Source organism: Coloeus monedula (genome assembly GCF_965178545.1).
Source record: "Coloeus monedula genome assembly, chromosome: 6".
Taxonomy (NCBI): Eukaryota; Metazoa; Chordata; class Aves; order Passeriformes; family Corvidae; genus Coloeus; species Coloeus monedula.
Genome location: NC_138786.1, coordinates 55,238,073 through 55,250,337, shown reverse-complemented (window position 1 = coordinate 55,250,337; position 12,265 = coordinate 55,238,073). Strand labels below are relative to the sequence as shown.

At 38.4% G+C, this 12,265-nt stretch overlaps 1 protein-coding gene across 4 annotated transcripts in view; it reads left to right on the top strand.

The window, feature by feature from the left end:
* The window catches only part of PPP1R13B (protein phosphatase 1 regulatory subunit 13B), a 69,425-nt gene that overhangs the window by 55,203 nt on the left and 1,957 nt on the right, over nucleotides 1–12,265 (top strand). For 2 of the 4 annotated variants that reach the window (XM_082283735.1, XM_082283736.1), the window contains exons 9-17: nucleotides 458–638; nucleotides 2,303–2,458; nucleotides 5,199–5,368; nucleotides 6,230–6,731; nucleotides 7,242–8,008; nucleotides 9,585–9,722; nucleotides 9,802–9,935; nucleotides 10,656–10,822; nucleotides 11,591–11,790. In XM_082283735.1, the coding sequence (XP_082139861.1) occupies nucleotides 458–638; nucleotides 2,303–2,458; nucleotides 5,199–5,368; nucleotides 6,230–6,731; nucleotides 7,242–8,008; nucleotides 9,585–9,722; nucleotides 9,802–9,935; nucleotides 10,656–10,822; nucleotides 11,591–11,790 (2,415 nt within the window). The remainder of the gene's footprint in view (nucleotides 1–457; nucleotides 639–2,302; nucleotides 2,459–5,198; nucleotides 5,369–6,229; nucleotides 6,732–7,241; nucleotides 8,009–9,584; nucleotides 9,723–9,801; nucleotides 9,936–10,655; nucleotides 10,823–11,590; nucleotides 11,791–12,265) is intronic. The other 2 variants (XM_082283738.1, XM_082283737.1) reach the window with 1 other exon arrangement.

The window sequence follows — 12,265 nt, the reverse complement described above, 5'->3', positions numbered from 1 at the left end:
TAAAAATATAAATGGTTTGATAAAGTTAGGCTTAATAGTTGTCTGGACCTTCAAAAAGATTTTAGAGACGAATTTTGGATTTCCATATGTATTACTAGCTGGAGGTATTGCTTTAAAAAACCCCAACCCATACATATTTGATCATTTAAGAACTCATTTTAGACCATTTCCTTGAGAAAGGCACAATGAAAGAGGCCTTACAGAGATAAAGGTGTCTATAAGAGATTTATATGCTGTGACTAAGAATTTTTGAGGTGTTAATTTTAAGGAATAATATTTGTGCTTTCTACTACTTTTTTTTCTCTTTTTGTAGAAACATAGAGCATGGTAACTTAATTATTAAGGTGCCTTAGGTACAGTGCATGGTTCTAGATAATTAAGTTTAGACCTCCCTGTTCATGCAGCAAGGTCTAGATTAAATGGACATTCACGTTTCAATTTGTCTGATCGTTTTCAGTTGAATCGTATTAATGGGACTTCATCACCCCAGTCATCCTTGAGTGCTTCAGGAAGGGTAGCAGCAGTAGGACCTTACATCCAAGTTCCAAGTGCTGGCACTTACGCAGTTCCAGTAGATCCAGTTAAGCCACAGTCTCTCACCATTGCTCCTAACTCAACACATGGAAGATCAAAATCTGGTAAGTACTTGTGTGATGTTTATTAATACATATGGTTTGAAAAGGGGCAATAAAGAAATGGAGCAATCTTAGTGTTGGCATAATTTCTGTAGTGGAAGAGGCAAGTTTCAGATGTGTTAATACTGTTGTGTGAATTGGACATAAGTCATTTGATACATGGCATTTTTGCCTCTTTCCATGAATTTTACTTAGGCTATTGAGTGTTTTCTTTGAAATTTTACTGGCTGGTACATCCCTAAAAGGAGCACATTTTCTTCACAGATCCTATGTTGTGTCTTTAATAGCTTTCTCAATTAGTTCGTGTGTTTGAATACAATAATGAAATCAACTTTGTGGAAAACTGTATTATAAATAACTACTTACAGTATGTTGCTTTTTGTCAGGTAAAGCTAGTGAGTAAATAATAACAATATTACTTCCTAGAAGGAGACTAAATAGGAAAATAGAATAAAACTATGGGAGGTTTTTGCTCTGTCTAAGATACGGGAGTTTGTGGCCCTTGAAGCATTTCTGAAATGGAATAACCTTAACATCGATGCTGTTTACTTGTTTCTGCCCTTTTTAGTGAAGAAGCTGCCCTTCCAGAGTAGTCTCCAGAACTTTGTCTCTGAAATTGGCTCCCAAGTCTCCCATCAGTAATAATACCATCTACATTATAAAATAGAATTATTATTTAATTTGCATTGGAGACTAAATGAAGCAGGTCATATTTGTGCCTTAAATTCTCAATTCTAGCAAATCCCACCTCTCTGCTCATATCTTAGAAGATTCAGAATTCTTAAGAAATTATAAGCTAGGAAAATAGGCATAATACAAATAAAATTGCATGATCCCATTCATCTAACCACAGGACTTATTTTACCTGGTATCCTAGGAGAGATTAAAAATGGGATAAGGAATGAGTAGGAGACGAAAGCTGTTGCAATATTCACATACATTCAAGTACTTAAAACTGAATATTCCAGCAAAATTTGCAGCAGGCTTTCCAGATGGGGAGGAAGAGATGGAGGGAAGACAATCTGAACCTCTCTGAAGAAAAGAATGTCAGAAAGTAAAACTAGCCAAACAGAAATTAAAAAAAAAAAAGACCCCAATCTTTCCATTGATATTAGTGATTTAGCAATACCTTTATCAGCTAAAAGTATTTAAAATCTCTACAAACCCCATCGCTGTGGATTTATGGAAAAGTCCCAAGAGTATGGAATGACTTAATTGTAGGGTGAAGGTACAGATTTGCAACAGTTTAGTTTTCAGATTTGTGGATCCTTCTTCCACATACGGAAAAGGACAGTTCCTAACTTTTAAGTTTACCAACCAAAAATCAAAATTTTGTAATATCAACCTCCCAAAATATATATACCCACTTCTAGACCTACCTCAGGACTTTTAATATTACAGAAATAATTATACTGCCTTAGGGACTGACTTTGTATTTATTATTTTGAAGGTACTTGTTCTGTAAAATAGATTTATGTAAGGAGAAGCTTATATGCTCCCAGGAAGGAAGAAAAGAAATTGAGAATTTTTTTCAACTGTCATGCTTTTATTTCTCATTATCTGAGTGTTCCTGTTCTGATTTTCTCCATTGTCATTGTTATAATTTTTCCACCACTTTTTTTCTTTCTTTTTCTGTGTAACTGGATCTGCCTTGGTGTGTCCGGTAGAGACAGACTGTGGGTGTGTGAAAAAATCTCCAGACACCTGGAAGGTTTCTGATTTAGACATAATAGTGGATCCTATTCTGTCACCTCCCACTTCTCTTCAGTCTGCTGTTCACAATGTCATCCGCCTGGCACCTACTCTGTTTGACACCCAGCACTGTGAGTCCGTAGAAGATCTCTGCCTAGCTAAGAACTCAGTTTTTAATATGGTCATCTGAGCTCTTGCACACAGATGCATATTAAACAGCATCTTTAGGATTTGTGTTGTGGTCTGGCATGTAGAAGATGCTGTTGAAATGTAAAATGGTTGAGAAGTTGCTTTTCATCTTTGAAGGAAACAGATTTGCAGCAAATTCATCCCAGGAATACTAGAGTAGTGTACCTGGGATGAGTTTTCTTCACTGCAAAACCTCAAAATTTTCAAAATGTTAGAAATTTCTGGCAATCACTAAAGTGTGTTTTAGTATATCTTGGATTGGATAGATGTATAAAACACAGGCTTAGTTTGAGTTACTTGGTGGAAAACTTCAAGTTTCCACATTGCACTGACCCCAGAGTTGGGATAAAAGCTCACACTGTCCAAGTCAATACCCAGAATCTTGCTGCCTTCCATTGGACTGGGAGTGTACTTCAGTTGCTACAGTATGTATCGTGGATCCAGACCTACAGAAATTTTAGGTGAAGTCAGAGAAAATTCACAAAACCATTTGTGTCTGTGTGTCCCTGTCTTATTTATGTAAATGCACAATGGCCTGGTGAGAGCTGAAGTGCACTGGGTGTTAGTTTACAGGTACAGGCAAGAGGGTGCATTTGGAGGGGAGGATGGAGCCAGTTGGCTGTGAGGTGGCTGAGAGCAGGAGCTGGCATGGCCTTGTCAGGAGGGTGTTGGCATCAGATCCCCCTAGACCAGGTTGCTCAAAGCCTCATCTAGCCTGGCCTTGAACATCACCTCAGGGATGGGGCATCCACAACTTCCCTGGACAACCTGTGCCACTGACTCCCCACCCTCACAGTGTAAGTTAGAGAGAGGAGGGAGAATCTGAATGTACTTCCAGTCTGTTACCTCAAAATTTGGGCATAAACATGCTGATTACAATAAGTTTTTGTGTATCTGTCTTTTTAATAGTAGAGTGTGGGTTGAATTTGCTGGTAAGATGTTTAAATTTGTCAAGTCTTTTGGTGTTGTTTTTGTAAGTGTTTTCCTCATAACTAAACTTAGAGATCCAGATGCTTTCATGTTCAGCATGAATCAATTATAACACATTTTACTGATCTTCAAAACAAAGGTTTTACTGAACTGTAACCTTACTGGAGGTACAGAATGTCTTGTGTATTTTGTACAGTAAACATTTAATTCAGTGGCATAGTTGGAAAATTTGCCATTGTTTAGGGTCTAAGTGCTTAGACGCTTTTTTGGTCTCGCTCCTGATAACAAGATGATGAAAACAATAACAAACAAAACCCACAGCATTTTCAGTTCTTGGATGTTGCCAGTATTAAAAGCTAGGCCTCATTACTTTGCTTCCCGACAGTTTGCAAGTGTGAAAAGTGATTTCTGGACTATATACTGTATTCTCAGTGTAAAAATATGCAAGTGTTAATCCTGTTTTGAGAGCTACTCAACAAAGAGGGTAAGGCTCATGGATAGAAAGTAGAATGGTGATGGAAAAATCACTGTCATTAGAATGTTCCTATGCAGCTTATTTTGAGACTATCTACTATACTAGACAGAGAATTCTAGAAATAGCTCTGCTGATTCTGTTTTCTAGAGGCTTAGAACTGAAATGGGAAACTTGGCCTCTAAATACCTGGTTTTCATTTGATACTGTATTACTGTGGGATCCAGAAATATCATTGAATCTCCACACGTGCACAATCCCCCTCCATTTTAGCTGCTATCCTGTAGTAAAGTTAATTGTTACACATCATCTTTGCTGATTTAAGTGCTGCACTACAACAATTACAAGCCATGGGGATGGAGAAATGATCTCCAGTCTCCTTATAGGAACAGATGCCTGAATTTTAATCTTTTAAAGGCAGATCAAATCCTTAGGCTCTAACATTGGATGTATTTAGTTATTATAAACCATATCTAATTATTAGGCTACTGAAACTCTTTTGCTTATGTAGAGAACTGAAACTAGTCTCACACACTTTTATAAAGTAACATATCAGTGCATCTAGGACTTCTTTAAGGATTTTTTGCCTCAGTTTATGTGCAGCTATGTATGATTTTTTGCATATGATGAAGATAAAAGCCCATGACTTGTGTCTTCACACTGAGTTAAAGTTGTCAGCTGACTTTATAAATGTATTTAATATTAAATCTCTGAGGCAGTTCTAATCGGGTGAGTGTGTTGAGGAAAAACAAAAGGTGAGTTAACTACCACTTCCAGCAAAGGAATGTGTGCTTTTGTTCCACCCTGCTGTTCAAGGGAGATCTTACATCCTGTTATGGGTGAATGAATCTGGTAACCATAGTTTAAATTTGGAGCAAGTCCACTCGGGGCTTACACAGACTTAACATTTAGTGTAATTTGACAGTGTCTCTGGATAGTACCCAAAGAATTCTGTTGATGAAGTGTTTCTGTAAGGATTTTTACTCTGAGTTTGTTTGCCTTCTAATAGCAGAATATGCAACACTCAAGCCAAAATTTTAATTACATTTTTTCCACAGAAATTTTCAGTGGAATTTGAGTGTTAAAAGGTAGTGAACAGCACATTGTATGCAGTGATTTGGCTTCCAGTATTGATTTCTGAATCAAATGTTAATTTATCTCACTTCTAGAATAAAACTAATCCCACTGTAATCTAAGTTGTTTTATTTCATGTGTAGTTTTGCTTGTTTGCAATGCTAGTATGGATTATCTTAAATCTAGTATTTTTGTCTGTTTTCAAGCTAATGATGGAAATTGGCCGATACTTAAACAGAGCTCAGCCCCTGTGGTAAAACCCCCTCAGATCTCCAACACAGACTGGAAAGAATCAAGCATGGATACTGCTTTAAAACAAGGAACTATATCCAGCCAGCCTTTGCCAACTTCAGTATTAGGAAGTACTGATAAGATGGTGGGTTTCATCTGTGATATATTTATAGATCTGCTTTGCTGAAATTATGAACCTTTAGTTTTCATAGCTGAACTCACTTCAGTTAGATATACATTCCATTTCCCTGCTGCTGTTTATTTAAAAAGTCATAAAGAAAATTACCTCTGTATTTCATCTGTTCCTTTCTGTTCTTATCACATTAAAATGTGTGGGTTTTTTTCACCTTTAGTAGTTTGTATTCCTTCCTGGTTTTTTACATATCTAGTCTCCCCTTTTCTCTCTTTGCTTCTCATAATCCTCTCCCCCCTACTTCATGTTTCTCTAATTCATATCTTTGTTAGTCTTTTTCCTTGGTATAGATTATTACTTTTTCAATGTACTCTTTTTCTCATAAAAATCTCTCAAAAGAAGTTAATAAATCTATCCTTAAGTGAGTCCACTAGTGGTGTCTGTCTGGACTGTTATGCTAGTACTTTATGAATTCTGTAAGATTATAATCTTTAAAGAATAAGGATTTAGTCTTTAAATTGTTTTGGTAAACTCTGACAGTATATGTTGTCAAGTATGTTATCAACTAGATACTGAGATCCAGAATCCAGAACAAGTTATTCAGGCTTTGCATGTATGCAAATAGTTTTGAATTGATATGAATGTGTTACAGCTGAAGGCGCCTTTAAACAGTGGCTTTTGTCTGAGGTATGATGGGATCCTGTGATAAACTCAGGTAGAATCATATCTAGTGATAAAGGAACACACATTGTTTACATTGACTCCTTTGCTGTCTCACAAGATAGCTAGTATGGTGTGTTGAAAGAGGAATGTTCTTGCTCAGAAGTCCTTTATTTAATTAAATGGCATATACTATTTATTGTTCTTACACAGGGTCTTGACCTGGGGAAGGTGCCACCAACAGTTCCTGGTGTAAGCAAGCAGTTGCCTCAGAACTACGGGACCTATCCAAGCCCAGTTCCTTTAGGAACAGGTTCTACAAACTCTCTAGAAAGAAGGAAAGATGGCAGCCTTCCCAGGCCTGGCACCAGTATAGCAAACCGGCAAAGGCCGGTTCCGCTCCCACCTCCCAGCAACATGCACCAGCCCAGCTCTTCACAGCAGATCCAGCAGAGGATTTCTGTCCCTCCCAGCCCCACGTATCAACCCTCCGGTGCCCCTTTGTTCCCAGGAGGAGAGGGCAGGCCAGAACTGCCTTTGACTGTGGCAATCAGACCTTTTCTCGCTGATAAAGGATCCAGACCTCAGTCTCCCAGAAAAGGGCCACAGACAGTGAACTCCAGTTCCATCTACTCAGTGTATCTTCAGCAAGCAACACCACCAAAGAATTACCAACAAGCTGTGTACAATACCTTAAATAAGTCGGTAAAAGCAGGTAGAATATATTTTGCTTTTTTTTTTCTTTGGAATCCATTAAGATCTACTTGTTTGGCTTAGTTTGCTTCCCATATTGGTTTGGAAAACTTGTCTAAATCTGTGAGGAAAGTTATTTTTGTGTATGCAGAATAGGAGCAAAATCATTCAATATATTTTTGAGGTTATGCATTGATTTACCTTTTTAAAACAAGATGCAATTGGAACAATATAGCCTGGATACTTTACCAGTACTTTAATAAGTTGAAAAAACAGAGTCTCGATAGGAGAGTTTTTCTTCTCTTGTTGTTTCCTCTTGAAAGAGGAAAAACAGTCCAGATGCTACTTGTAGCTTATAATTGTAAGAAGCATCAGCATCACCAAGGTAAGTATTTATTTCTGTTTTGATAGTCCCCAGAACTTTTTTTTTTTCTGTAGTAGTGTCAAACAAGTAGCAAGAGTTTATTTATAAATATTTTATTACGTAATTTGAAAACAGCTCTTCACTGTTTTCCATCTTTCTTTTCTTCAGTTTATGGAAAGCCTGTATTACAGTCTGGTTCAACCTCTCCCTCACCCTTGCCATTCCTTCATGGTTCTTTGCCTGCCCAGTCTCCCTCACAGCCACAATCTCAGCCTCAGACTGAGGTCACTGAAAAAGATCAAGAGCTGGAAAATGCTCCACCACCCACTGAAAACAGCAATGTGGAAAACATTCCCCGTCCTCTTAGTCCTACTAAGCTCACCCCTATTGTGCACTCGCCCCTACGGTATCAGAGCGATGCTGACCTCGAGGCTCTGAGGAGAAAACTTGCCAATGCTCCGAGGCCGTTAAAGAAACGCAGCTCCATCACTGAGCCAGAGGGCCCAAGTGGACCAAATATACAAAAATTATTGTACCAGCGCTTTAATACCCTGGCTGGAGGGATAGAAAGTGCTCCTTTTTATCAGCCAAGCAATCCACAGGACTTCATAGGCAACCTAGCTGACGTTGATAATGGGAACGCCAGCACCAATGGCAATATTGAAGAACCAATCCCCGTGCAGCCTACAGTTCCTGTCCCTGATGAACCACCCCCTTCGTCAGATGCCAATGATAATGAATTACCTTCTCCCGCTACCGAGGAGCTGATAAGCACTGAAACCACAAATCAAACACCTGAGACAACTGAAGACAACAACAACAATCTCGCTATAGTTCCTTCTACTGAGCAGTCACCCAGTCCCACGCCAGAGGTCAGTTCTCCAGTAGAAGATGAAGCTCCTTTGCCACCTGCTCTCCCTCCTCCACTTCCTCCAGTAAGTAACAAAGCAAAAGAACAACTTTGTGAACTACACAATTAGCTTTGTGTTTAAGCATAACTGGAATATGGTAAGTTTGTGCTCAGCAGTATCTTTGCACTTGAAATCTCCTGATATTAAAAGGAAAGAAAACCAGGGGAGTTCCAGGGAGAATTCTGATGGATTAGTTTCTTTACTACTCTAGCTGCTTAATAAGGAAAATATGCAAACAGGTAATGGGAGGTGTATGTATTTTTCAACTTTTTGGAGATTCTTGTAGAACTTATTCTGGAGTTTGAGATTCCATTAATTTTATTTTTTTTTTTTTAATTTGTCCAGGCCTCCAAAGATAACTATTTGTATAAAACTAAGGGTAAGCTGTGTCAGTGGGAAGCTTTTTAATTTGCAGGCAAGCTGAAATAGCTGTTCTGGGGAAAATGCACTCCTTTTGCCCTCTCAGCTTAGAGGAGAGATGGACCAGGGCTAACTCCAGCAGCAGCACAGCTGGCTTGTGATAGCAGAAATGTTCTTTTAATGGGCTTGTCACATACTCTGAATTGCTTCCAAAGTCCCTCCTCCAGCTGCACTAAAATCTTTTAAATACTTGCCATTACCAAAATCTACCACATTTGGAGAATTGAAAAATACAGAAAAAAACTGAATTTTATTCTTTGTTGTTGTGATATCACTCACTCTTTGAAACCAAGGTTCATCTCCACTTTTTGATTCAGGTAGGAACCTTGCATTCCTCTGAGAATTTGACTGCAGTGTGCACAAGGGTTTTTATATGGTTTTCCATGAGCATAAGGGCCAGGGTACTTCTGGGAGAATGGGATATGCTAGCAACTAATATTATTCATAACGTAAAGCGTTTATTTTCCAAACTGAAATAGCCATCCTATGTAGGACCATAAGTGAAAACAGATCTTAACAGAGCTAGAGACTAAAAGCATTCTATAAAAGCTGTAGTTAATAATAGATATTTTTTTCCCCAGAAAGTGACAAGGACACATATAAGGGATTCAGAATACTCTTGAAACACATTTAAATGTGCTTCAGATCTTAAAAAAAAAAATGCTGCTTCTGATAACACCTGCTAGAATGTCACATAAAATAGCTTCATGTTCTGTTCTTTTTGTTTCTGCAACAAAACTCCCAACTTGCCAGGCCTGATCTACAACAGAGACTCCTGCTAATTCAAGGCGTTGATTCCTCTAAGTACAGACTCTGGCTTAATTGTGTTGTGCTTTCCAGGCTAAGCAAAAGTTTTCACAGTGTCTCAGATAATCCACCAGTAATACACACAGCTTCTATTAGATACAATTAAGATGATGATGCTTAAAACATTCACTTAGATACTTCATTCCTTATACTCACTATCTTTAATTAGAAGCTTTGAAATTATATTGGCTTGCTTTTTCATATTTTAACTACATAAAATATAGTAATGTGTCAAGCCTTCTACTTAGAGACTTTTAAATAGAAATGATTACATAGTTCTGAATATCATCTAAGGAAGATGAGATTCATAAATGAACAATTTTTATACTTGTACAACCTGAAATGATGCCTTCCAACCTTCATCTCTACTCAGACAAAACGTACCAACTTGAAGAAACCCAACTCAGAAAGAACAGGCCATGGTTTGAGAGTAAAGTTCAATCCCTTGGCTCTCCTCCTAGATGCTTCTTTGGAGGGGGAATTTGATCTGGTACAACGAATCATATATGAGGTAAGCTTTTAAACAATGGCAACCTCATTCAGTATTCCAGAAAAAGAAAGTGCTGAACTATTTTTTTTGTTTTCAACAGGTTGATGATCCGAGTAAACCAAATGATGAAGGCATTACACCTTTGCATAATGCAGTGTGTGCTGGTCATCACCACATTGTGAAGTTCCTACTCGATTTTGGTGTAAATGTAAATGCAGCAGATAGTGATGGGTGGTAAGTGTCAAGGTTTTTAACCTAGTGTCTGGGAGAAACACCATTTAGATGCACATTCAAAATCTAGTTGAGACCTGTTTTGGAAACAATTTCCTTCCCCTTTATCCCCAGTAAATGAGCATTCTCTAAGCTCTAGGTGGAGATGAACTCAAATGCAAGGTTACAGTGTGTTCAGCTCCCAAGCAAGCACGCTTAAACCATAAACTAGATTACAGTTTGGCTTTAATTAGTGGTACAGTTGCATTTCTTGTTCAGATGCTGAAATAATTAAAAGCATAAATAACAAATGACAAAAGTTAATTTGTTTAAGTTTCATCATGGTAGAACCCACCACAGATGTTGGTGTTCTTGAAGAATCTCACCTTACAGGTAGCCATAGCATTCCTGAAGTCTTTGGTGGGGATGTGAATCCTCACCTTTGTTTTACCTTTCAGGTTTCCTTCTACTGGAAAATACCCTTTTACACCCAGCAGCTTTCTAAGCTGTGAAAATTACTAGTTTTCCTGTCATCTGTTTTATAATGCTTGACTTTACTGGTATTTTTCAGGTAAATCCTGAAATCCACCCCAGCTGCTTGACAGGTTTTGGACAATGCGTACACATACTATAAACACAAAGAAAAATCTTCTTTTAATATAGACAGGCTCTATATGGCAAGATGAAAGTTAGGATTCATGGAAGCTTATCTTTTCACATGCACTTTTTTTTGCTTTATTTCAGGACACCCTTGCATTGTGCAGCTTCTTGCAATAGTGTTCATCTCTGTAAACTACTGGTTGAATCTGGGGCAGCTATTTTTGCTTCAACTATAAGTGATATAGAAACTGCTGCAGACAAGTGTGAGGAGATGGAAGAAGGTTATATTCAGTGTTCCCAGTTTTTGTATGGTAAGCTGTGACACCTACCAACTCTTTTCTAAGATTCATCCTGATTTGTCCCTCTGATCTGTGTGTAACACCTGCTTAGGCCCCAGACTTCATGATATGGCCCATCATGTCCCTGTGCTTTCAAAGTGCTAAAACCAGAATCATCTTTTCACTGTGATGTTGGTCTTAGTCCTCCTGGGTTCTGAGTTACTTCACAGGCTCCTTCAAATGTTAAGATTTTTAAAGTTTTAATTTGGCTGTATTTCAAGGAAATGCTTCTACAGGGAGGTTTTGACAGTGAGTTGTCAAGTATTTTGACAGAGAGACTCCCAACTTCCAGATGCACAAATTTCTAGCAGATCACACAAAGAAAGAAGTACACTTTATGAATACTTAACTTACAGAAGGTGCTGTTACTAAAATGTATTTTGCAAGAAAAGCACTTGGATGGAGCAGACAAATTTTTAGTTTTCATCAGAGAAATTAGGCTTCACTAAGGCTCTGTTATATCTGACATTGTGTGAATTCTGAAAGCCTCAGGTGTCCCTGTACAAGACCTGCTGTACGAAGCAGTTTCCATTGCATGTATAATAAAAGAGAAAAACCTCGTTCTCTGAATTATTCTTAAGACTTGGTTTTATCATGCAGTTAAATTTCTGACAGCATTTCATCATGGAAAACTGTTCATGAAATGTTATTAACAGGAGACTAATACTTGGGCCACCATGTCAATAGTAAAAATCTCAGAGGGGAAAAAGAGGCTATTTTACCATCTGGTGTTGTTAACAGGCGTGCAGGAGAAGCTGGGAGTGATGAATAAAGGGGTGGTGTATGCTCTGTGGGATTATGAAGCCCAGAACAATGATGAGCTGTCATTCCACGAGGGCGATGCCATCACTATTCTGAGGCGCAAGGATGACAACGAAACGGAGTGGTGGTGGGCCCGCCTCAATGACAAGGAAGGCTATGTGCCTAAAAACCTCCTCGGGGTAAGTTCTTTCACCCTCTCCCTTCTATTTTTCACATGCACCTGAAGTAGGAACACAAGATGGATCTTTGGTCAGAATCCCTCTGTACACCATCCAGACACAGCACTATGAAGTGGTGTAAAGGAGGTTATCCTTATGCTCTCTCTGGCCTCTGTGTGCCATTGTAAACAAAAAGGAGAGGCTACTATTAGGAGATTAGTGCTGGTTCTCATTGGGCAAGTTAGTATATTTAGTATATATTTAATATTGTTTATGCTTTACTAAGACTTTTTCCTCCCCCTTGTCTAAAATATAGAGCCCTTACAGAAAGCATGGTGGCTCTATTAGGCAGCTTGAAGCCTTGGCCCAGAAAGTTCTTTGGGAATGTTTTTAATACCTGGTACAAGATAAGAACACAGGTGTGTGTGAGTTTAAAACAGGAAAGAGCCTTGAACATGACAACTGTGGCACATCATTTATGCTGCTCTCAGACAGA